At 44.0% G+C, this 27289-nt stretch overlaps 1 protein-coding gene across 3 annotated transcripts in view; it reads left to right on the forward strand.

The window, feature by feature from the left end:
* Positions 1–27289, forward strand: part of FBXL20 (F-box and leucine rich repeat protein 20) — a 113847-nt gene that overhangs the window by 76197 nt on the left and 10361 nt on the right. For 2 of the 3 annotated variants that reach the window (XM_063138538.1, XM_063138536.1), the window contains 6 exons: positions 2765–2839; positions 4191–4285; positions 6251–6319; positions 14639–14734; positions 15363–15489; positions 22738–22812. In XM_063138538.1, the coding sequence (XP_062994608.1) occupies positions 2765–2839; positions 4191–4285; positions 6251–6319; positions 14639–14734; positions 15363–15489; positions 22738–22812 (537 nt within the window). The remainder of the gene's footprint in view (positions 1–2764; positions 2840–4190; positions 4286–6250; positions 6320–14638; positions 14735–15362; positions 15490–22737; positions 22813–27289) is intronic. The other variant, XM_063138537.1, reaches the window with a different exon arrangement.

The following is a 27289-nucleotide window of genomic DNA, read 5'->3' on the forward strand; positions in this document are numbered from 1 at the left end:
GATTGAAGATAAGGGATGGGCTTTCCCTGCTATCAATAGCAAAGGAAATCCCAGGAAAAGGCAGAGATAAGGGAAGGCTTTCCCTAGCTAGTGGTAGCACTAACAAGAAAAACTCTGGGCAGGGCCCCCACAGCTTCATGTGCTACGCTACGGCCATCTGAGGGCCGTAAGTTGTGCACCCCTGTACTAGGTTAAAAAATAATGCTGCATATAGTTAACCCTCATTAAAAATACATTGTGATACTTGGCTCCAAGCATTAAGTGCTTGGCCTGAAAGAAAAATCTTATGTAAGATGCTCAGGCTCAAGCTTTGGTGGACCTCATGAGTGAGGGAATTATAAAGTTAAAGATCAACCATTGAGAACATCTCTCTGCATGCCCTCGTGGTTTAAGACTTTTCACTCAAAATGCAGCTGATAAGTATAAGAGCAGCCTTCCCCAACCTGGTGCCCTCCAGATGTTTTTGACTTCACCTCTAAGCAGCTCTAGCCAGCATGGCCAATGGCCAGGAATCCTTTGTGCTGTAATCTAAAACATCTGGAGGACAGCAGATTGGGGAAAGCTCCTTAAGAGAGAGTATTTTGAGGGGGGCAGTTTAAATATGTCGTGCATGAAGTGAGAGGAAGGAGGTAACAGTTGTCATAATCTGTGATAATCAAGGTGGAGAATGTGATTTTGCATTCATTGGTTTGCTTCTCCAGCACATTGTTAGTGGGTGTCCATAGTCACACTCATGAACATTGGCACCAAGTATTCTAGCCACATATACACTGATGGTCAGGTTTCCCAGTCCCTTAGGCAAGCATGCATTCTGGCAAAGTGACAGAGACACCCAAATCAGTGAAACTTCTTTATTGCAGGAAATCTCACGGCAAAAACTTAATAGAATTCATATAGCTGATGGTCAGTAGCTATAGGCTCCAAAAAATTCCAGAACAGTCAAAAGCTAATCACTACTACCGTGATGAGATCCCCATCAACGTGGTTTCCCCATTGCCATCTGCACTGTTCTGAACACAAGGGAAGGTCAATCCATGCATGGTTCCATACCCAGACAAGGGAGGGGAATGATTCCTGGCATGATCCCTCTGGCAATCAAAGGGGCATATTCTTGAAAGGCCTAACAAACACCCAAAGAGAGCTCAGAACATACCTTGGTAACTCCAGGCAACATGGTCAAGGCCTAAACAAGATCCAGGGAAGAGTAAACCCAGACGCAAGGAGCTCTGTGCCACTGCTTTTGCACAGGCAACTCGACCGAGATCAAACCCAGTCTGCCACTACACTGAGCTGACGATAAACAAAGTCACACAATCCACAGCAAAGTGTATGAAAAGCCTCACAGAACTTTTCATGACAAGTCTTTAGTAATCCAAAATTCCAATTAGGAGAGACCATGTGCAGAGTGCACCTAGAGGCCCAGACGGTGATGGATCCAAATGGAGGAGTTTGAGGCAATGCACACAAAATGTTCCTAGCAAAAGCCTGTGCATCAGCTTAAAAAGGGAGGTGCAGGCCTCCTCCAGACCACTTGACAGACAAGGGCTTTTGGCCTTTCAGCAAGACCCCTGTCCAAACAGGGTGGCACTGCTCAGCCTACCAGGATGATGCATCAATCTGGATGATCCTTCTGCAAACCCCCACCCTTTCTCTGTCAGGTTCTCACCGAAAGCTGCTTCTTTCCAAGCCTGAAGCCAGCAGGTAGATGGGGAGTTGGGTAACTCCCCCTGGCTCTTCTCTGAGAACAACAACAGAGATAAGCTCATACAGATTTTGACATTCCAGAGGCCGAATAGGCCCAAACCCTTCCAGACTATTTCTAATTAAATCTTAGCCCCACTGCAGGACCAAAATTATTCCCTGACACTGATAGCATATGATCTATCTGTGACCGCCCAGAAAAGTGATCATCGGGTTGTGGTTGGGCAGACTACATCCTAAGGAGTAATAGGAAAGGGATTGAAAATAAAATGGCAGTATCATGATCCCTTAAACATGCATACAGTCTATAGTACGGCTATATTTTGAATACTTTATATGGGTCAATGAAGTGTTATAGTTGTGTCATTAAAATGTGTTTCTGGTACATTTTGGTTGGGAAGTGTTAGTATTTTTGAAAATCTTCTTTGAAAGTGTGAAATACTGTATAGAGAATCCCATCAAAGTAATACAGTCGTCTTTTTGGAAGAGCTGGAAGGTGGGGGCGGGTACATACTCTGTCTGTTGATTGAATTAAGGCATTCGAGAAAAGCTTCTTCCCCTTTCTTTTGCAACTAGGTCTGCTTGTTACTTTGACTTTAGGCTTTAGAGGATGCTACCATATGAACCCAAGCAACATAATGTGGCTCCAAACAACCATGGTCCTTTCTGCAAAAAACAGCATTGAGACTGATCATTCAAGGGATTTAGCGTTTGGGAAGTGTGGAAAGGTCAAGGGCTCTGTGTGTAGGATTCTCTGTAATTTCATAGTAGTTCTCTACTGAGGGTTTAAATATTCAGCAAAACAAATGGTAACTATGCCTTGATTTAAGCATTTTCTCAGCAGTGCAGTTGTCACCAAAATTTGAGCTTTTTCACATTGGTCTGCTGAATCTTATGAAAAGTACTCCACTGTCTGCACTGCACCTCACCAGGGTGGGGGGTGGGGAGCAGCAGCTTAGATGTGAGTTTAAATCAGACCAAAAACTTTACCTGCTTTCTGTTTTCCCCATATTTATTTATATATTTAACATTGTTTTCTCTATTTTCTTCCCTTTCAATACAGGCATGGAATGTCTTGGCTCTCGATGGTAGCAACTGGCAGCGCATTGACCTCTTTGATTTCCAAAGGGACATTGAGGTATAATTAAGTGCCATGCAAAAGCATTTCTCTAGTTAAACTGTAATTACAGCACTGCATGAGATTAGTAACAAGCCATATAATCTTTTGCTGCTCTCCCAAGAGACAAACATTGTTAATTTTTAGTTCCTAGCTCCAGGAACTCTTTAAAGCTGTAGCAGTGGCTCAAATATTAAAAGTATAATGAACTATTTTGTGTATATGTATCTCTGTGTTGATGTGTACATTCTCATCTATGTACAAAGACATGATTCCTTAATGGAAAGATGTTTTGTCTGTGAATTGGGGGAGCAATGGTCCCCTTTTAGCAGATCTGGACAATTAGTTCATTGATCAATACTTGAAAGTAGATTATACCTTTGGGATATACCTTTAGGCATGGTGTGATGGCCTGCTTCAGGCTGTAGGATTTGAGGGCAGCAAACAGACAGTTTTTTTGGTTTATATTTTTGTGACCATTTAGTAAGGATAAATTTAGGTTTTCTCCCTCTGGCACCAAAATCCATTGGGCCATTTTTGTTGACATAAAACCAGTTCTCTCTGTGATAGCCATTGCTATGAGGACAAACCCCAGAGGTTTGGGGTGGGGGGGATGTACTGGCAGAACTCCGCTAAACTGACATTTTCCCTCCAAATGATGTGACAGAATTTATTTCATTGGTGCTCCTCACCAAATTAGTTGATTTCCCCTTCCTAGAACTAAGATCCACACCATCGGATACGACCTAGCAACATTTTGGCATTGGCTTTCAAAGAGAGATTTCCCTATTGTTTATATCCAATTTCTAGTCAACTTTCTGTGAAGAAAACCGGCTGTTGGAGCGTCCCCAAATATAATCCCATGGCCCTAGAATGTATTACTGTCATGCTGATGGTGGTTCTTGTCAACCTAGATTCTGCTAAGCAAGGTAATTGTCTGTGGGCTGTCTTTCCCATACCCAAATTGGGAAAGAGCATACCACAACAAAAAACCCTCAAGTTGGGTGGAATGATAGCATGCCAAACTAATTTACTCCTGGGCTGGGAACATTCAAGTGGCCAGTGTACCACAAGCAAAGAGGAATCTGAACAGCAGACAAGGGGTTGTGTGAACTGACCTGATATTCAACTGTTTATGGACCAAGTAGGTGCTAGGCATTCAACAGAAGATAAGGTTCAGGGAGACAAATTTTAAGTGCACAAATCAAAGGTAAGGGAGGACATAAAAAACAATATCAAGTAGGAGAGGAGGGAAAGATTTTGCTTTTACCAATGAAATGAGAAAGCTGTTTGCTGCATGGAGGGTTAAGCAAAGCTAATCATTTTAGAAGATCACATCAATCGAATTCTCTTCCTGGTCTTCTTCTTACAGGGCCGTGTAGTGGAGAATATATCTAAAAGATGTGGGGGTTTCTTGAGAAAGCTGAGCCTACGTGGATGCCTAGGTGTGGGAGACAACGCATTAAGGTAGAGAGGCCAAGTATTTTGACACTGAAAAAACACAAATTATTTTATTTTTATATTCAGCAGAGATCTGGAGCATGAGTGGTTAGGGGAATGTATTCGCTTGTAAATTAATAGAAGAAAAAATTACACCTCCCAAAACGGCCTGACAAGCAGCTATTAGCAATGACTCCCAGATCCTACAGAATATTGTGCATGTCAATTGTATGAGGAGGAGGGGAGACAATTGGCCTGTAGTTGCCCCTTGCCTCTCGGGGACAATTGGGCCCAACAGCTTAAATTAGGTTTACGGTCAATAAGATGCATGCTATAAGGCTTTTTCCTTACGCTACACAGGGACATTTCAGGAGGGACGAAAAGAAAAACGGCCTCCTTTCTATTTCCCATCCTTCTGATTCTTCCCACTCAAGCAAGTTTTCTGTTTCTGGCTTGCTGAGGACCTGACTTGGAGCTGCTGGGGGTACATTGCAACATTTTGTTACAGGTCCCCGCTTTTCTGTGGTCCAGTAAATATAGAATGCTTTGTCTGGATTGAGATTTAAATTAGATTCAGATCCCAATTTATGTTATACCTTTTTCCATATGGAATTATTGCTGCTGTCCTATGGCTTCTTCCAAGCTGCTTCTAGTAAAGAATATAACTTTCAATCCCTTACTTATAATGAGTGATATGATTATGTACAAGTCTAGTGACACCTGCCCCATTAGAGGGCTTGTCGCTAGCATAGTATGTAACCACTGGACCCCAATACTCTCATAACTGCAAGCAGCATATAAATAAGGCCTTATCTCTGAATGCTCTGAAAACTCACTTAGTATGACCATGGCTTGCCTAAGTTGCTTTTTTCCTGGCTACTCTACTATTTGTTTATTTATTTAGAGTATTTTTTATCCTGCACCTCAGCCAAAAAAGCTTCTGGAGCAGCTTACAAATAATCAGTAAAAGAAGTCAGTCCATGCCACAGGCTTACAATCTGTAAAGACATGACACACAAGGATAAAGAAATAAGGCGAGAGTGAAGAAAAAAAACATTAAGTCTTTCAGCAGGTCTGGTGCAATGCCTCATCTCCCTTAGCTCAACCTGCTGGAATGGCTGCTGGAGATGACAGTTGAGGGAGGAAGAACATGGAGGTGATTTTTCAGGGCTGGTGGAATGGCCCTGCTTCCCTCTCAGCACAGCCTGCTAGTTTTCTTCAGTGGATCTGGTTTTGGTTTTCATTTGGAAGCAGTAGGGGGAGAATAAGGAAAGAATGGAAAGAAACTTCCTAAAGGTTGTGCAGCAGATGCTCAGTTTCTAGACATGGCTTCAGTATCTATTGGAGGTAGATATGCACCTTCAGTCTTCCCACAATAGATTTGCAGGTAATTTTACCAATGAGGAGTGAGATGCAGGAGACCCCATCCATTACCACCCCCACCCCCACCCCACACACACAGAGTTTAGGCAGCACAGCTTGGTTATCAGAAATGTGCTACAGGTCCTCTTGCTCTTGATATGAATGTCATAATTAGACTTTGTTTACTATTAACCAGAATCCAGAGGAGAGAATGCACAAACATATTCCCAGTGGTCAAGCCATGGTTTGGCACTGATAATGGCTGAACTGGGCCCCTATCTGAAGTTAAAGCTCCGCCAGGGAAACGGAGAACAATGTCAGCTAATGTAGATTTTACAGAAAAGCATCTTAGTATGTATGTATGTATGTGGAGCCCTATCTGCTTTAGCTGGCAGCTTCTCTAGATGGCAGCCAGTACGTTCCAAGTATTTTCGAATATTTTGTGTTTGATGTTTTGTTTTGTTTTTGTTAAAAAGCAGAATATCCTCTCTAAATAGTCTCAAAACTGCATTACTAGCTTTAACTGTTCATTCTCCCTCCCCCGGTGTGAAGGAGACCTTTTAAAAGTCAGATGCCATTGATATAAAGTATGTGTCATGAAAAATGTTTTACTTTTTCTCTGCAATAAAGGACGTTTGCACAGAACTGCAGAAATATTGAACTGTTGAATCTAAACGGCTGCACCAAGATTACAGATGCGTAAGTGGCATTTATCTTAGAGCTCTGGAATACTTTATTAGCTTTTTAAGGCTACAATCTGATACCCATTTACCTGGGAATAAGCCTCAATGAAATTAGTGGGGCTGACCTCTTAGAAGATATGTATAAGGTCACAGTGTTAATCACGTTTTTTCAGGGTGGTTCGGATGACACCGTAGTCAACTATGTCATGTGTTAATAGTCAATTCCACAGATCACTATGTAGGGAGTTCTCCCCACATGACATGATAGTAATTGACCGTGAGTTGACTTTGAACACATTGTTGACTATTGTAGTTGACCCCCCGCCCACACCCACCCTCTCTCTGCCCTCCCACTGAATGGCGGTGCTGGTTCTCATTAGAATCCCCCTTTCTTGGGTGGAGCGCCGCAATTAGCAGTTCCCCGTGTCCTTCTTGGGCTGTGCATGTGCTTTCAGTGGGTGGAGTGGGGCGCCGCGATTGGCGGCTTCCCTCCCCGAGCTGTCCTCCCATTCCCAAGCAAAGGATTTCTCACCTAAAGCTACGGGAGAGATGCTTGCTGCCACCCCACTTTGCACTTGCAGAGCGGGGCTGCTGCAAGCATCTCTGCCGTAGCTTTCACCCTCTGTTCTCCACAGAGTCGTGGAGAAGGGACGGGAGAGTGAATGGAACAATCTGTTCTGCAGCTTGACAGCCGTAAAAGAAATCCTTCCGCCACCCCAATATCCACAAATGGATAGGGGTGGTGGTGCAGAAGCATCTCTTGCATCACTTTAACCCTTAAGGATTTCAGGGGTGGGCAGTGAAACGGTCTCTCCTACAGCTTGAAACAGCAAGCTACAGGAGGGATCATCCCACTGCCCACCCCTGAAAGTGACACAAAAGATGCTTGCAGTGGCTCCACTTCGTAAGTGCAAAGCGGAGCAGCTGCAAGCATCTCTCATGTAGCTTTAGAGGAGAAATCCTTTGCATAGTAATGGAAGGACAACTCGGGGAGGGAAGCCGCCAGTCGCAGCGCCCCACCCAAGAATGGCTGACACATGTCTACGGAGCCCCGCTGGGCAAGATCGGCAGGGCGTTCTGCTGCTCTTGCCTCGCGACTCTGTAGCTACGTGAAACAGTCAATGGAGCCCACCACATGACACAATGATCAACGGTTGAGCAAATAGTCGGCTCTGCATACCATTGATTATTTGCGTTGGTTATTTCAGGAAAATAACTAACCGTGGTGTGGAAAATGCTCGCCAGACAACACAATAGTCAATGGTTGACTATTTAAATAACCATTGACTAACACGTTGTCCAAACCCAATCCCTGTTTGCCTTTTGCCTTTCCCCCTCTGAGTTATCCAAATATGAGTAGATTCCTTGTTCCATCTGAGGGTGATTGGGAAAGTAAGTCAAGTGACAGGGTGGGGTGGGGTGGGGGGGATTAGTCAGTGGGCTTCACCTAAAATGCCGTGCCCACTAGCCCCTTCTTTATCTTCACATAGTGAATTGTGTGGCCTGCACCCAGCCTGCAGTGGCCTCCTATGTGCATTTCAGATACGCAGGGGATCAGAGGCTGAGCACAGATGGCGCATGGCTTGAGTAGACCAACTACTATATATCTGAATTCCCCCAGTGTATACACCCCAATATATAGTCATTAGATTTTAATAAACAAATTATTTTTAATGTAACTATCATCTTAACATTAATATAATTTTAAAAATTAAAAATCAGATTGATCAGTATCCTCTCAATCTCAATGTATTTTTAAAGCAAATTTCTAGTCCACTGAGAGTGGCTTTAGATGATATGGAACACAGAAGGAACAGGAAGTCCAAATCTCTCATGCTTCTTGTTCTATTCACTTCTCCAAAATAGAACTTAATCACCTTCCTTTGGAGATACATAGACTTTTCGTGCATCAGAAGCATGCACATCTCACCATGGGAAGGGTGTGGGGGTGATGTGAACACTTCGTTTAAGTATTTAAAAAACTAAACATCAATACAGGGGTAGTAGTCAAAAGCACAGTTCTTCATCGTGGTCTCTATGCATCACACGTATGGGCTCTGCGCCTGCGCTGAGACCTCGATCGGAACCTCCAATAGCTAAGCGAAACGCTTTTGGGCGGGAACCCCTCCCTCCCCACTCCACTGCGCATGTACCCTGGGTTCCCATCCTTACTTCAGTTTTTCTTCGTCCGCCATTGTGCTAGACGCTAGAGATCCAACCTCCGTACTTACTATTTTTCTTCGTCTTCGAAGACTTGAGATCTTCTAATCTTATTCCCCGTTATATCCAAGTTTCTATTCCTGTTTAAATATATATATATATATATATATATATATATATATATATATATTAGATAGTTAAATTCTCCTCAGCGATCTTAGATCGCCGCCACAAGGCGTATGGCAGTTAAGGCCCCTTTCCGCAAATGTGTAAGCTGCAAAGCTAAACTCCCGCCTACAGACAGGCATTCCCTTTGTGTTCTGTGTTTAGGAGAGGGCCACAAGGTGCAAACTTGCCATCATTGTATGGCCTTTACTAAACAGACCCGCAAGAATAGGGCAGACAGACTACGCTCTATTTTGTGGGAGAAGGCGTTCAAGGCCACTGATGCAGCAAAGAAAACAATGGATAAACCAGCCATTCAAGAGGCCTCGGTGGTCGAACATGAGTCTGAAACGTGTTCATTCATAATCTCCGACAAGACCGTGGCGGACTATAGGGCAAAGATACCCGTCACGCCAGGACGGTCATTAGTGAGCTCCGTGGCTAAAAAAAATTGCCAAGAAAGCCCGGACTCCTAAATCCTCCAAAATGGAGAAGAAAAAGAAAAAGAAAAATAGGCTGGAAAAGTCCTCCTCGAGGCCTTTGGAGCCGAGCACGTCCACCTCGATACCGTCGGCCACCGTAACCACCTCGGTACCGACCCACCGCTCGATATCGGCTACGGTACCGACAGCTACTGTACCACGCCAACAAGACCTACCAAGCCTCTCCGAAGGCGAAATAAGGGACTCCGCATCGGTGGCTTCCACATGAGGCCCTACGAGGCATACGGCACCGGAAAAGGTGGTCGAAGTACCTCGACTCCCATCACCAGTACCATTGACTGCAATGTAGCAGCACCACTCACCTAGATCAGACTGGGATAGATCATCCCAACACTCAGGATACAGATCTAGGCTCTATTATGACTGGGAATATTATCGCCCGCGCGACTACTTCCCCGATGAGCGAAGATATCAGTATCCGACTGAGGCGTATTTCGCCCAGCCACCACCTCCTACTAGAGTTGTCCAAATTCCAGGTACCCAGCCTCATTCGTGCCATTCTTCACCGACGCCGAGCCACCGACGCCGAGACTGCGTGTCCCCGATACCATCGATACCGATAGCATCCACACTCCAAGAACGAGCTTTAGAACCAGTGCAGCAACAGCTTCAACTTCCTCCGCCTTCCTCTCCAGAGGAGGACTACCCATCTGACTCCGAATCGGTCGTCTCGACTCCTCCGTCAGCACCATCGCCTGAAGATGCAGTATACACCGCTGACCCGGCCTCTCCATCGGATGATACGGGCCGATTCTTCGAGCATATGCTGAGGATGGCCCAGTCCCTAGGCCTCGATATTCAGAAACCAGACGAGCCTCTTGATGACCCTATATACGACGTTTTTCATACAGACTCTAATACGGCGGTCGTGATACCACTTCCACCAACCCTAAGGCAGACGGCTCAGTTATCTTGGAAGACCCCGACATTAACGCAACCAACTTCTAGAAAGTTGGAAGCTATGTACAGAATCCAAGAAAAAGACGCCAATTTTTTGCTTCAACATCCGAAACCAAATTCGATAGTGGTTGAATCTGCACAAAGCCGTTCACAGAGGACACACTCGGCACCTACGGACAAAGAAGGCAGAAAGCTAGACGTGACGGGGAGAAAGATCTACTCTTCCTCATCACTTGGTATCAGAGCTGCCACCTATGAGGCCACTATGGCTCGATACCAATTGTTTTTGTGGGAAAAGATTGGGTCACTATGCGACCATCTTCCTGATGAAAAAAGGGAATTAGCTAGAGTATTCCAAGCGGAAGCCTCCACTATAGCCAGGCAACAACTGTCCACGGCTAGGCACCAGACGGATTGCCACTCCAAGTCCATGATGGGCGCCATTTCCCTAAGAAGGCACGCGTGGTTAAGATCTGCTAATCTAACCACTGAAACCAAGACAAGAATAGAGAGCCTACCGTTCGATGGGGAAGGACTCTTCAATTCCAAAACTGACGATGCCCTTGACTCAATATACAAGGCCCGCACCACCGCCAAGAAGATGGGTTTTACTGCTCCACCTCAGTAATATAAACCACGTCGATGGACAAAACCACCTGCTCAGCAATACCAGCAGCGTCCATACTATCAATCTCAGACAAGACAACAGCAACATCAATTACAGAAGAAGAGGCCTTATCAGAGCCGATTCCAAGGTGACAAACGGCAACCCGATTTCAACAAAAAGCAGCGGGTTTGACTCCTGTACTCCAAATCTACCACCTTTTATGAACCGCTTAACACCCCATTACCATCAATGGGAGTCAATGACAACCGACTCCTGGGTGCTCACTATCATCAAAGAGGGGTACGCCATCGAATTCAATGTCCTTCCCCCTCCTTCGGGACCGAAAGTAATGGCACCATCCGCTCCTCTACTACTCGAGGTTCAGACCCTCCTATCGAAGGGAGCCATTTCTCCTGTGCCACCACATCAAATCAACCAGGGATTCTTCTCCCGCTACTTCACGATCCCGAAGAAGGATGGGGGTCTTCGACCAATTATGGACCTAAGGAATTTAAACAGTTACATAACCCCCAAGAAATTCCATATGACAACGGTTTCCTCGGTTCTCCAACTCCTTCACAAAGGACTTTGGTTCGCGGTGGTAGATTTGAGGGATGCTTACTTCCATATATCGATCAGGAAGTCGCATCAAGCTTACCTGCGATTCGCCATTGGAACTCAACAATTCCAATTCACTGTCCTGCCTTTCGGACTCTCGACGGCGCCGAGGGTCTTCACGAAGACAATGGCAGTTGTCTGCGCCCACCTACGACAAAGACAAATTTTCATCTACCCGTATCTAGACGATTGGCTGCTGGTAGCAGAGAACAGTTCCACGCTACAAGAAAATATATCCACGACCCTCAACCTATTGGGCTCGTTAGGCCTCTGGGTCAACGAGAAGTCCATCCTAACCCCTCAAAGGAAAATAGACTTTATAGGGGTGACCTTATCGTCCCTGGATGGCAGAGCCTTCCTTCCCGTGGCCAGAGCAAAGACACTTCACGACCTCATCCTCGATATCGAGAGTCGAGTAAAACTCTCAGCCTGGACAATTCAGAGACTGCTTGGTTTAATGGCAGCCACCACTGCAGTCATCAAGTTTGCGAGACTCCGCATGAGAATTCTGCAAGGCTAGTTCTTGAGAACGTTCGACCTTCAACGGAACGCTCACAGAACCTTTGTTTCTATCCCGAGACAAGTGCGAGCGTCTCTGAAATGGTGGCACTCAATGGGAAACCTACTAGAGGGCGTCCCGTTTCAAAGACCATCGCCCTCGGTAACGATAACTACCGATGCCTCCATGGATGGGTGGGGAGCTCATTGCAACTCCCTTACCGCGCAAGGTCGATGGCCACCCGTGTTAAGAGGAGAACACATCAACCACCTGGAACTTCTAGCGGATGAGAACGCAATAAGGACTTTTTCCCAAATGATAGTGGACCGAAGTGTCTTAATTGCCACAGTCAACACCACCATAGTCTGTTATATCAACAGACAGGGTGGAACCAGATTGTACCCGTTGACTCGATCTGCAACCAGAATATGGAATTGGTGTATAAAGAGGAATATTTACCTTACGGCGATTCATGTCGCAGGGAGGAACAATGTCATCGCGGACTCACTCAGCAGATCCTTCCACACCGACCACGAGTGGGAGCTTGACAGCAGTACCAGGGAACACCTCTTTCGATGCTGGGGGTACCCAGCCGTCGACGTCTTCGCCACCGAGGAAAACGCAGTCTGCTCCAGATTCTGCAGCAGAGCTGGAAGAGGAGAAAATTCACTAGGAGACGCTTTCACAAGAACATGGAAAGGAGATCTTCTGTACATCTTTCCTCCATTCCCTCTATTAACAAGAGTCCTAGCAAAGATCAGGACGGACAATTCAGACTGCATCCTCATAACGCCATGGTGGCCAAGACAGGCCTGGTTTCCGCATGCTCTTCGGCTATCGAGACACGACTACGTCAGGCTTCCTTCGGTACCGAAACTCTTGTCTCGACACCGGGGCAAGGTTCGGCACCCAGACTTATCGACGCTAAAGATGACGGCGTGGAGGATAATTCCAACGCCTCCCTCGGTACCATAAATATAACAGTAGACCAAATACTGATGGCATTGAAGAAGCCATCGACGAGGAAATCTTATGCTAAGAAGTGGCAGAGATTCCTGACATTTACCTCACAGAACAATCAGACAGCAAACTCATGCCCTATTTCTATAATACTAGAATACTTATTATCACTCTACCAGCTAGGTCTGAAACTCTCATCAATAAGAGTTCATTTAGCGGCGATAGCAGCTTTTCATGACGGTGTCGAGGGATACTCGCCCTTCACACACACCCTCTCAAAGACATTCTTAAAGGGGTTGAGAAACATGATACCGACCGTTAAAGACACCATACCATCGTGGAGCTTATCTGTAGTCTTGCAGTCTTTGACTGCTAAACCTTTTGAACCTATGGCTACAGCTGACCTAAGACTCTTATCGTTCAAGACAGTTTTCTTGATAGCCATCACTTCAGCGAGACGTGCAAGCGAGCTTAGAGCTCTCAGAATTGATCCACCGTTTACAGTTTTTCATAGGGACAAGGTCGTTTTACGCACTGACCCTTAATTTCTACCTAAGGTGGTATCGAATTTTCATGTCTCCCAAGACATCATTCTTCCAGCGTTCTTCCCAAACCCGACAACGGCAATCGATGCATCACTCCATACACTTGATGTGAGGAGGGCTCTCGCTTTTTACAAAGCTAGAACTGAAAGTTTTAGGAAGGCTAAGCAGTTATTTGTTTGTTATGGAGAGCCATCTAAAGGTCTGCCAGTCTCATGCCAAAGACTATCAAAGTGGATTGTAGAGAGAATTAATCTTGCCTACTCCCTATCAAAATTAGAACTACAGCAGCCAGTGACAGCCCACTCAACCAGGGCTGTAGCAACATCTGTTGCATTCAGCAGAGGAGTCTCGCTGACAGATGTCTGTAAAGCCGCAACGTGGTCTACTCCGTCCACGTTTGTCAGACACTACAGTCTGGACACTCACGCCCGTCAGGACTGCTCCTTCGGAAGAGCAGTGCTTTCTGAAGTCCTGAGATGACACGCTGACCTAAGGAGCTCTAAGGTGTTAACATGATGCACCAACCCGCCTCCAAGGTATGCCAGCTTGCTACTCGCCCATATGTGTGATGCATAGAGACCACGATGAAGAAATGCAGTTGCTTACCTGTAACTGTAGTTCTTCGAGTGGTCATCTATGCATTCACACAACCCACCCACCAACCCCACTTGGTGACATATGTTTATTCTTTATTTCATGATAGTGAAAATACGTAGTATGGTACAATTAAGACAATATTGTTATATTCATGTTTATGGGAGCACAATGTCGGACTCCTATGAACTGAGGTAAGGGCGGGAACCCAGGGTACATGCGCAGTGGAGTGGGGAGGGGTTCCCGCCCAAAAGCGTTTCGCTTAGCTATTGGAGGTTCCGATCAAGGTCTCAGCGCAGGCGCAGAGCCCATATGTGTGAATGCATAGATGACCACTCGAAGAACTACAGTTACAGGTAAGCAACTTGCATTTCCTTTCCAGCAACTAACTTTTGCTTTCCTCCATACCTTCACCCTTGCAAATACAGCTTCTGTGGGTCATGCACTGTCAAAGTATTTTAAATGACTGGTACATGTGATCCTTAAATAGACTGCTGTTCAAATGAGGGACAAAATGCCATAGAGCCACACGGGGCACTTCGAAACAGAGGTCCAGACGTCTCCCGTTTGTAACCCTCCTGTGTTTTCCCATCACTGTGTCCATCTTTTTTCTTAACACAAAAAAACCATTAAGGAGGGAAAGATGGAATAGCTGAACAGTGCCTTCTGGTTTATAGTACTAAGAGCACTCCATTTGGCAGAACCCATAATTCCAAAACTATTTCTGCTTCCCCCCAAAATAAATTAATGATAGAGCAATGAAGCTATGTGTGTTCTTTTCCAGTACGTGTACTAGCCTTAGCAAGTTCTGCTCCAAACTCCGGCATCTTGATCTGGCTTCCTGCACTTCAATAACCAACCTGTCACTTAAAGCACTGAGGTGAGTTCAACTCCTCATAAAGCCACATGGTTTTATGATGGACACCTTCCCTTCAGCTCATGATGGCCAATGGTGGAACTGCTCAGAGTTGGAACTTTGGTGAAGAGGCCTCCGGCTCTTTCCAGTTAATCTAGCTCTAGGGACACTGGGTATAAGATGACCTGTCATTTACATCCCAGTGACCACCCGTAGTAGAAGGGAAAGAGAGGGCTTTCCAGTTAGTCACCAGGTGTGATTACCAACCATTGCAGTGGTGATGCCACAGAAGTACACACACACCAATCTTTCCTGAGCGTTCATTCAGCTGGAAGACACACCTTGTCACCCCATTGCTTTCTATTTCTTCTTTCCCCTCTTCTGCCTCTATCATTGTTCAGACTCTTTTAAAGGAGTAGTCACAGTGCGGGATGTGTAAACGTGCCAGACCCTTTCTCCAAGCAGCGTTTGCACATGACTGCTATATTATATTCATCCACCCACCCCAGTTGTTCCAACTAGAGTAATAAGTAGCTGGACTTATAAGTGGCCAACAAGGAACAAAATTCCCTTGTTCTTGAAGCAAGATTTTTATCCTTCGAGTTAACATCTCTGTTTGCTTTCTTCCTCTTCCCCCCTTTTACCTTTCAAGTGAAGGGTGCCCTCTACTGGAGCAGCTCAATATCTCATGGTGTGACCAAGTGACAAAAGATGGCATTCAAGCTTTGGTGAGAGGCTGTGGTGGACTCAAAGCTCTATTTCTTAAAGGCTGCACACAGGTATGGTCTCCATTAAAACATAACAGTTGCAAGAAAGGTTGAATTTTAGTTCTTTAACTTAGAGGAAAGGCAAGATGAGCATAAGTCACACGGTTGACATTGGAAGTGAGGTGGAAAACAACACTCAGGAGAGCAGAAATTTCATTTATTCATTTATTTGGATTTGTCATCCCCTTCCATCCCATACAAAAGTTGTGCGTCACAGTTTGTCCTCTTAATCAAAGCACCATGCTACACCAAAGAGAAAGAGTAAATGGTCAATTCTTACAATGGAGGGATGTAAACAGTGGTGCAGGCCCCACAAGGATCTGTTTTGGACTGGTGTTTTTTAAGTTGTTCATAAATTATCTGAAATTAGGAGTAAGCAGTGAGGTGTCCAAGTTTGCTGATGACACCAAATTATTTAGGGTGGTTAAAATAAAAAGGGATTTTGAAGAGCTACAAATTGCTCTCTCCAAACTGGAAGAACAAGCATTAAAATGGCAAATGCAGTTCACTGTAAACACATGTGAAGTGGTGCATGTTGGGGCAAACAATCCCAACTTCATATATACCCTGATGGGATCCGAGCTGCAGTGAATGACCAAGAAAGACGTCTTTGGAATTGTGATGGATAGCTTGATGCAAATGTTAAACTAAGCCTGTAGCTGCTATGAAAAAGGCAAATTCCATGTTGAACATAATTAGAAAAGGAATTGAAAATAAAACTGCCAATATTATACTGCTCTTATACAAATCTATGATGCGACCACACTTGGAGTATTTTGTACAGTTCTGGTCACCTCACCTAAAGAAGGATATTGTAGAGTTGGAAAAAGGGCAACTTAAATGATCAAGGGGCTGGAGCAACTGTCCTATTAGGAAAGGTTACACCATCTGGGGCTGTTTAACATAAAAAAAATGGTGAATACAGGGAGACAGGATAGAGAAGTACAAAATTATGCATGGTGTGAAGAAAGTGAATAGGGAGATGTGTATCTTCTCTCATAATACTTAGGACAGATAAAAGGAAATATTTCTTCACATCGTACATAATTAAACATGGCATTCACTACCACAAGATGTAGTGATGGCCACCAACTTGGATGGCTTTAAAAAGCATTAGAAAAATCCATTGAGGATATGGTGTTCAGTGGCTACTAGTCATGCTGGTTATATATTACCTCCAGTATGGGAGGCAGTATGCTTCTGAATGCCAGTTACTGGGAAACACAAGTGGGCGTGGGGTGTGGGGGTGCGTGCTATTGCACTCGTATCTTACTTGTGAGCTTCCTATTGGCAGCTGTTTTGTCTACTGTGTTAACAGACCGCTGGCCTAGATAGGCCTTCGGTCTGATCCATCAAAAAGAGGAAGGGAGAAGTCTGTCTGTGGGATTATTCTTGAACAAAGGAAAGGTGGAACAAAAGAACAGCACATCTTGTAATTCTTGGCCATATAAAGATTGTGATATGTGGCATTTAAGTATAGGAACTTTTGATTATCCTCTAGTATAGGACATCTGCCCTTGTTCAAGGGGTTAGACTGAGAGAGGACTACCACCACCACCAAGGTATCCATGCCAGCTTTAAATTTTCATGCATTTGTACTGGAGAAAATTGGTGTATGGCTGGTGGCAAGCTTAACATTTCTCAGGATATATTGCAGGGTGGATAAAAATCAATGATTTTTTTAAAAAAAATTAAAAAAATGATTTTTTTTATTTAAATTGGAGCAGGGCCAGGACAGGGCAAGCCCAAGTGATTCAGTCCTCCTTCCTTCTCACCCTTCCTTCCTTACTTCTGTGTAGGCATGTATTTAAATTGGATTTTTTAAAAATAAAATGCTTTTTGAGGGAAAATCTATCTAAAGATAGTTTTCTGTTTAAGATACATTATAGTCCAAAGGTTATTCATCATGAAATAAGGATTATTTTTAATTATGTAGCATGAGGCTGTTTAATTTTTTTAGTAAATAAATTCCATTAATCCATTCACAATGTCATGCTCTTCCAGAGGTTTCTGTAAGATTATTTTTCTCCTTCCAATAAAGTACAGCAGAAAAGTTGTCCAAATATGAATGATTAACCTATTAAACTGGAAATAGTTCACCTCACAATAATTTCATAATTATCTATCTATGATGTGTTTCTAATAGTATAACCAAATCAGTATTTTTATATATATAACTGTAAAACTAATCTGAAAAGTTGCTATCCTGAAAGTGAAACCTTCATCTGGTTGTAAATATTAAGATTATACCAGCAAGAATGAGTCTTTGGTAACTCTGAGTTGTGTAAAATATAGCAAGGAAGAGTGCAATTTTGGGGGTAGGGGAGTCACATGATTAAATTGAGTCTTTCTGAGTAGTGATTTAAATCGTGATTTAAACCATGATTTAAATCAAATTGATTTAAATCAAATTCACCCTGAATTGTATTTCTAAAATAAAACAAAAGGCTAGTTTACCAAGTATGGAAGTTTTTCCATACTTCCTCAAAGTTCTTGGAAGAGGATTAAAAAGGGAAAGAAAAATACTCCGGATGAACGACTGGCTACAAAGGTGGAGCCGACGTGAGAATTTCGGATTCTGGGACCACGGGCTACGCTACTTGGAACATGGACTGCTGGCAAGGGATGGGTTGCACCTCACAAGGGCTGGAAAGAATGTGTTCAGCCACAGCATGAAGAACTTGATCAGGAGGGCTTTAAACTGAATCTTACGGGGGCGGGAGACGTAAACCTCGAGGCAACAATGGATGACAGCCAAGGCACCACAGTACAGAGAACAGCTCCAATAGTGCCCCAAAATAGTGTCCGCAACAATGTAGGAAAAAAGCCAGACTATAAAACACATGGTCTTCGATGTCTATATACTAATGCCCAGAGCATGGGAAACAAACAGAATGAACTTGAACTCTTATTACATGAAGGCAAATACGACTTGATAGGTATAACTGAAACTTGGTGGGATGACTCCCATGACTGGAATATAGCAATTGAAGGATATAACTTGTTCAAAAAGAACAGAAGAAATAGAAAGGGAGGTGGAATTGCACTATATGTTAAAAATACCTATCCCTGCACAGAAATACAGGCGGATCAGACTGGGAGCCCCATCGAGAGCATCTGGATTAAAATAAATGGGGCAAGGAATAAAAAGAACATGATAATCGGAGTCTATTACCGACCACCCAATCAAGGAGAAGACGAGGATGAAACTTTTGAGAAACAAATTGCCAGTGTTTCAAGGAAGTGTGATGTAGTAGTGATGGGGGACTTTAATTACCCTGACATCTGTTGGGAGACCAATACTGCCAAAAGTGGCCCTTCCAAGAAATTCCTGACATGTGTGGGTGATAACTTTCTCCTACAGAAAGTGGAGGAAGGAACTAGAGGATCGGCAATCCTTGACTTGATATTGACCAATAGGGATGACTTAGTGGATAAAGTGGCAGTTACAGGAACTCTGGGGGAAAGTGACCAGTCATACTTGAATTCTTGATTATGAAGGAGACAAAAGTTGAGTGTAGCCATACACGTACTCTGGATTTTAGCAAAGCTGATTTTAATAAACTCAGAACTATGATAAGTAAGGTCCCATGGCAAATGAGCCTAATGAGAAAAGGAGTGCAGGATGGGTGGGAGTATTTTAAAAAGGAAATTTTAAAGGCACAGTTACAAACAATTCCAACAAGGAGAAAAGATAGAAAACAACAGAGGAAACCAATGTGGCTCCACAAAAAGCTTAGAGATGACCTGAAAACAAAAAGGGATACATATAGGAAGTGGAAGGAAGGCCAGGCTACAAAAGAAGAGTACAGACAAGTGGCGCAGAAGTGCCGAAATGGCATCAGGAAGGCTAAAGCTCAGAATGAGCTGAGATTAGCGAGGGATGCTAAAAGCAATAAAAAGGCTTTCTTCAGATACGTGAGTAGTAAAAGACAGAGGAAAGAAATGGTGGTTCAACTGCTTAATGAGGATGGCAAATTGATAACAGATGACAAAGAAAAGGCTGAAGTGCTCAATTCCTACTTTGCCTCAGTCTTCTCCCAAAAGCGGGTCTATGACCCCCCTGGAAAAAGTGAAGCAGAAGTTGAGGGGGCAGGATTACAGTTTGAGATTGATAAACAAATGGTCAAAGAACACCTAATTTCCTTGAATGAGTTCAAATCTCCAGGGCCTGATGAACTGCATCCTAGAGTAATGAAGGAGCTAGCGGAAGAACTCTCAGAACCTTTGTCTATTATCTTTGCAAAATCCTGGAAGACAGGTGAGGTGCCGGACGACTGGAGGAGGGCTAACGTTGTCCCTATCTTCAAAAAGGGCAAAAAGAAGGAACCTGGGAACTACAGATCAGTCAGTCTGACATCCATCCCTGGGAAAATTCTGGAGCAGATTATAAAGAAGTCAATTTGTAAACACCTTGAAATCAATGTGGTGATCACTAGAAGCCAACATGGATTTGTCAAGAACAAGTCTTGTCAGACAAATTTGATCTCATTTTTTGATAGGATAACCTCCCTTGTGGACCGTGGGAACGCTGTGGACGTCATATATCTTGACTTCAGCAAAGCTTTTGACAAAGTACCACATGACATTCTGATTAACAAACTAGCTAAAAGTGGGCTAGATGGAACAACTATTAGGTGGATTCACAGTTGGCTACAGAATCGGACTCAAAGAGTACTTATCAATGGAACCTTCTCAAACTGGGGAGAGGCAACGAATGGGGTACCACAGGGCTCAGTCCTGGGCCCAGTGCTCTTCAGCATTTTTATTAATGATTTGGACGAGGAGGTGCAGGGAATGCTGATCAAATTTGTAGACGACACAAAATTGGGTGGGATAGCTAATACCCTGGAAGACAGAAACAAACTTCAAAGTGATCTTGATAGGCTGGAGTGCTGGGCTGAAAACAACAGGATGAAATTTAATAGGGATAAATGCCAAGTTCTACATTTAGGAAATATAAACCAAAGGCACAGTTACAAGATGGGGGATACTTGGCTCAGCAACACTACAAACGAGAAGGATCTTGAAATTGTTGTAAATCGCAAGCTGAATATGAGCCAACAGTGCGATATGGCTGCAAGAAAGGCCAATGCTATTTTGGGCTGCATTAATAGAAGTATAGCTTCCAAATCACGTGAGGTCCTGGTTCCTCTCTATTCGGCCCTAGTTAGGCCACATCTAGAGTATTGCATCCAGTTCTGGGCTCCACAATTCAAGAAGGACGCAGACAAGCTGGAGCGTGTTCAGAGGAGGGCAACCAGGATGATCAGGGGTCTGGAAACAAAGCCCTATGAAGAGAGACTGAAAGAACTGGGCATGTTTTGCCTGGAGAAGAGAAGATTGAGAGGAGACATGATAGCACTCTTCAAATACTTAAAAGGTTGTCACACAGAGGAAGGCGAGGAGCTCTTCTCGATCCTCCCAGAGTGCAGGACACGGAATAACGGGCTCAAGTTAAAGGAAGCCAGATTCCAACTGGACATCAGGAAAAACTTCCTGACTGTTAGAGCAGTATGACAATGGAATCGGTTACCTAGGGAGGTTGTGGGCTCTCCCACACTAGAGGCCTTCAAGAGGCAGCTGGACAAGCATCTGTCGGAGATGCTTTAGGGTGGATTCCTGCCTTGAGCAGGGGGTTGGACTTGATGGCCTTGTAGGCCCCTTCCAACTCTACTATTCTACGATTCTATGATTCTGTCATAAAATTAGAATCTAAAATAATAAGAATAGCAAATTGAACACTGAGCTGGTGAACATTCTGTGTGTAGAGTGCTCTACAGAGCAGGATAGCACCTTACTTCAGCTTTTGGGTGGACCTGATTCAGGATCTTAGCTCTTTATGCTCGTCTCAGCCTTTAGAACTTCAATTCCTCCTAACGACTTTGCTGTATTATCTGTGAAAACAAAAATCCAAATAACATAACTTACGTGACACAAGCCAGTTGCAAGACAGGAGGTTTCTATTGTCATACTTTCAAGCCTTTTCTTGTAGTGGATTTTTGCACGCACACACACACACACAAGATTGTGCAAATTTTGTAAGGACTTGGATTTGTAATATTGGGCAAAAGGCGGGATACAAATATAATAATAATAATAATAATAATAATAATAATAATAATATATTGCATGTAGGTATGTGTAGCATTAGTACACCTCACATAAGGGTGTGTAGGTTGTTAGGCCCCAATCCAGTTCTAATTATGAGCAACTAGTCAACATGTCACAACTGGTGGCTCCTGAAAGAGGCTGTTCGTCTGCATTAAAAGACAAATCCAACCAATTCAATTGGAAATGGAAGTGACTCATGGTGCACCACAGGATACACATCCACATTCATAGCTGCATCCACATGGAATACTGCTTCTATATATGGATGTCCCTTGCTATATTGGCGTGTTAGTCTTTAGCACGAGAGGTATGTACAGGAAGGCTGTTTTAAACATGCCCAGGAAGCATCAAGATGACTTGTAATGGAAGAAGTAATAGTTAAGACGTTTAACGAATGAAAGCTTAATTTTAGAATCCATATCTCGTTTAAAAATAGCATGAGCTTTATGGAGTTCTATGGGGGTTGTTGTTGATGGACATAAGGCCCTTAATATCAATTATTTGCCATCTGTTCTCCTTGATGCAGGGAAACGGTAACATTTTTAGTAGCAAGAATAACATGTAGCATTTTTGCTTTATCAAAAAAAATTGAGGGTTTTTTTCTTTTAAGAAAAGCATGCCCACCTGGATCTAATATGTAGGTATACTAGAAGTCCAGGTTCAGAAACAAAATTCCTTACTTCTAAAACCATATTGTTCACTATGAGGTTTTCAAACATCTGTACAATGAGACCCAGTCAAAAAAATTCTGGGACTACTACACCACAGAGGCAGCCCATACTGTTGTACTCATAGGGACATGGTACCAGAGTGGGGAGGGGTGGGGTGGAGTCTTAGCAATCACATGGTTCTTTCCTCCTCCATGAAGGGCTTCTTACTAGGTTTCTTAGCATTTCTTTTACTGTGGCCAACTTTGAAACCATAGTAGATGTACTGGGTACCATGGGGAGGCACCAGGAACGCATGGAGGCTTTAGTTGGGGCTGACCATGAGAATAAGGAGTCTGCCTGTTCTTTTAAAAATAAAAATGGAGACTCAGGAATACAAAATTTTAGCAATGCTGCATATTGCAGCATTTAGCAATGCTTCGCATATTTTAACAAATTTCTTCTCTCTCTCTCTTTCCCTCAAACACTTTTATTTTAGCTGGAGGATGAAGCGCTCAAATACATAGGAGCACACTGTCCTGAACTGGTGACTTTAAATTTGCAGACCTGCTTGGTAAGTAATTGGCCCACATAAATCCAAACGTTTCTGTTTTTCTTAACATGCAGAGGGCAGGTAAACTGCATTATTGCAGCTTGACACTCACATCCTAAGGAATGCTCTCCCATCACCTTCAGAACTTTGTGATGGCTTGGCAGAGATGAACTTCCAGTAGTTCGCTGTTTACCTTATTTTATATTAGCAAAAAGTCCACAATATGGAAATGTATGAAAATGGTAGCTGACGGTATGGGCAAGTGTTGGTTGTTGCTTATCTACCAATGCTGATATTCCTTCTTAACTCTTTGCTTCCGAACACATGCTAGGCATGCAAATAGATCTGCAGTGTGGCTGGGAACTGGCATGATGCTGCAATGGCACTGATGCCTTCCTAAAGCAGTGATATTCCTTCGTGTAGGATCTACAGTAGCAGTTGAACAGACATGGCGACCTACGATCCATATATATAAGTACTTAGTATCAGTAAATAAATATGATACCCAAAGTCTAAGACAGGAATGGAATAGAGAATTGGAGTTTGCTATTTTGCCTAATCAATAGATTGTTGTCTTAGCACCTGTATCTGAAGCTTCTACTGTTCTTAGACTATGCCTTATTCAGCAAACCTTTTGTTTTGGGTTTACTGGACCCCACAACACTTTTTAAACAAGGGTTTGTCTAATTTGAATAGTAGTTGGAGATGTCATGTACCTAATGCTTCTCTTATTCATATGTTCTGGCAGTGCCCACTAGTTGCCCCCTTTTGGGAGGAGGTTATAATAAGGATAAACTTTGTACTTTTACACTTTAATATGAAATGATGTACATGTCCTCCTAAACTACCTACCAGTTTCTTGGAAGTTAATGCAGTATCAGTGCAAATGGACTTTCCGAGCCCTTATGACAGCTAAAAGACTTATACTATCATGTTGGAATCCCATAATTCAGTGGATGGAGAACTTAACAATACTATCAACATTTGAACAGGTGTTATATGGGCGCAACTTGCAAGTGGATAAATACATGGATATTTTGGTCTGCTTTTCTTGAAACCTATGCATAACTCTCTTGCTGTTGTTGTTAAAGAATGGTGTAACTGATGAAAAAAAATGACATTTCTGTGCATGTGATGTTCGTTCTCTCCCCCTCTCTTTTGTTAAATTCACAATAAAAAATAGCAAAACAATACTATACTTCCCTAAAGCCGGTCTTTGAGTGGTTCACAAATAATAATGAACACTTCAGAGCAAGTAAGGAAGTTTGTCTCCTGTATCTTCTGGAGGGCATCCCACCAGATGATAGGCAGGGGCCAAGCTAATAGACTTCCCCATGAGGAAGGGCTACATGAGGAAGCTTGCCCAGAGCAGCACTGCCTAGCGTCAGCTGAACAAGAGCCACACTGAGCTCTGTGAACTCAGCCAGATAGGTTTTTCCTTTTCTCTCAACAGAATACTATTTTGTTTTCTGTGGGTTTTAAGTCTCTTCTGCTCCTTCCAATTCCACCTCTCTTGTATGTTGTCGTTAGGGTTTGGGAGCTTGGTTCCACCAGAGGACTGCATGAGGAGAGGTCCTTCCTCCACTGGATGGCCAGTGAAGGGGTTTGTCAGCGCTCCAGGGACTGCCCTCACCCTACCCGGGAAGAAGGTGGCCTCTTGGGCTTCCTTACTGTTTGCTGTCACTGCCACCCCCCTCACAGTCTCCCTACCCAGGAAGCCCTTGCCTCGGCTGAGCATCTGGGTTGATACCACCTTGCCCACACATTCCCTAACTGGGAGGCAGTCAAGTCATTGCATCCCCTATTTACAGTAGCTGCCATGACCATCCAACCAGCCACTGGACAGCCCATGCTCCAGGAGTAAGCAGAGCTGCTGGATTTTCCCCTTGAGTAGACATGTGCAGCACCCAGACAGTTGTTTCCCACCCATGCTCCCCCTAACTGGGATGCAGCTAATCCATGAGGCCTCCATTGCTTTTAGTGCGAAATGTACATTGACTGCCCCTGCCGCACTGTGCCTCACTCTCCTTGTCCAAGAACCTACAGGGAATCAGGCCCCAAGTTCACTTGGGTAGTGCGAAGATCACCTGGAAAAGCAATGCCCTGCACCTCATGCCAGGGAACAGTCTGCCCCCCTCCCACCCCCCACCCCAACATTTCACTGCCCCCTAATTGGGGTTCAGGCCAGAAACCTCACAGCAGACAATGCGGCAGGAACAATGAAAGCAACGGTGGGGGAGGGGGAGAGAAGAGGCGGCAGCATTGCTGGAGGAGGGCTTCTCTGATGCTTCCTCAGAGAGATCATCAGACCCAATAAATGATTCCACAGGGATGTCAGGGATAGTTTTGGCACTGCCGTGGGGTCTTGTAATTATTAGCTAAGATTTAATTAGAAATAGTCTGGAAGTCTGGCCTATTTGATCCTACTCCCCATCCATCTGCTGGCTTCAGCCTTGGAAAGAAGAAGATCTTTGTGACAACCCGACAGAGAAAGGGTGGGGGTTTACAGAAGGATCGCCCAAATGGAAGTGTCATCCTGGTGAGCTGAGCAATGCCACCCTATTTGCACAGGGGCCTTGCTGAAAGGCCAAAAGCCCCTGTCTGTCAAGTGGGCTGGAAGAAGCCTCCCTTTCTAAGCCGATGCAAAAGTGAGGAGCCTTTGCTAGGAACATCTTGTCTGCATTGCCCGAAATCCCCTTCCTGTTTGGATCCATCATCATCTGGGCTTCTGAAATCACTCTGCACATGGTCTTTCTTTACTGGAATTTTGGATTACTAAGGCTTTTCATAGACTAGAACTCTAATTTGCTGTGGATTGTGTGTCCTTATTTATCATCAGCTCAGTGTAGTGGCAGAATGGGTCTGATCTATGATTCTTGGACTTTTCTCTGCCTGGACTCATGTCGTATTGAGTTGCCCAAGCAAAAGCAGTGGCATGGAACTCCATGTGTCTGGGTTTACTTTTACCTGGATCTGGCTTAGGCCTTGACCATGTTGCCTGGAATTACCAAAGAATGTTCTCAGGTTGGACTAGCTCTCTTTGGGTAGTTTGTTAGGCCTTTCAAGGATTTGCTCCTTTGATTGCCTGAGGGATCATGTCAGGAATCATTCCCCTCCCTTCTCAAGTTTGGAACCCGTGTATGGATTTACCTTCCCTTGTGTTCAGAACTCTGCAGATGGCAGTGGGGAAACCATGTTGATGGGGGATCTTTTCATTATTATTATTATTATTATTATTATTATTATTATTATTATTATTTATATAGCACCATCAATGTACATGGTGCTGTACAGAGTAAAACAGTAAATAGCAAGACCCTGCCGCATAGGCTTACAATCTAATAAAATCATAGTAAAACAATAAGGAGGGGAAGAGAATGCAAACAGGTACAGGGTAGGGTAAGCAGGCACTGGGTAGGGAAAAACTAACAGTAGAAAGTAACAGTAGAAGTCTGCACAACATCAAGTTTTAAAAGCTTTAGGAAAAAGAAAAGTTTTTAGTTGTGCTTTAAAAGCTGTGGTTGAACTTGTAGTTCTCAAATGTTCTGGAAGAGAAGAGCAGTAGTATTGATTAGTTTTCACAGTAGTATTGATTAGTTTTGAATGTTCTGGAATTTCTTGGAACCTATAGCTACTGACCATCAACTATATGAATTCTGAAGAGTGTAACCATTAAGCTTTTGCTGTGATATTGCCTGACAAGGGGTGAGTCTTATTACCCCCTCTCCCTTTGTGCCAGACTTGGGTGGGGATCAAGTACATCCGAGTTTCTTGGTTTGAGTAAAGCAGATTGTGGAACAAGAGACCTGGGGCAGGGCATGGTGCCACTCCAGAGGGAAGGACAGGCCCAGCCACTCCCTGTCCCGTTCTGGGTGGGGTGGGGTGGACATAAATCCTGTAAGGGGAAAAAGAAAACATGCCACCATTCATCTGGGGCCAGATCAAGCCATAGGAAGGAGGAAAAGATGCAGGTCCCCTTCCTTTTCTCAGTCTTCCATTGTGTCCTCCCAAGATTCCCTCTTGAAGGAGGAGGAGCTTACAAAAAAGAAGTGCAAGTGAGGGGCCACAGCAAGACACATACGCACAACACAACACACACACACACACACACACACACACACACACATCCCAGGTCCCAAAACTGCTCTAATCATCAGGCTGTGCTTGTGGAGATCAGTCATCTCCTCGATATTGGGGGTGGTAAGTCCCTTTGGGCTGAAGGCACTCTGGGGGTCTATTCAATTCTTTTCTTAGTTATCAAAAAGAACAGGATGGTAAAAGCTATTCTGGATTTGAAGTAGCTCAACAGATTCCTCATACGCTTTCAAATCCATTATGTGGTCATTTCAGAGTGGGATTTCCAAGCTGGACCTGGTAGTTTGGTTGAATCTACACAGCAGGCAATTGCAGAGGTTGTTGCTTCCCTACCAAGAGGTAATTGTGAACAACACCTGCCTGCAGTTATACCTTCCTCAAGTTCTCCAGGCGTCTTGGGTAT

The sequence above is a fragment of the Elgaria multicarinata genome, chromosome 11 (genome assembly GCF_023053635.1).
Source record: "Elgaria multicarinata webbii isolate HBS135686 ecotype San Diego chromosome 11, rElgMul1.1.pri, whole genome shotgun sequence".
NCBI classification, from domain to species: Eukaryota; Metazoa; Chordata; class Lepidosauria; order Squamata; family Anguidae; genus Elgaria; species Elgaria multicarinata.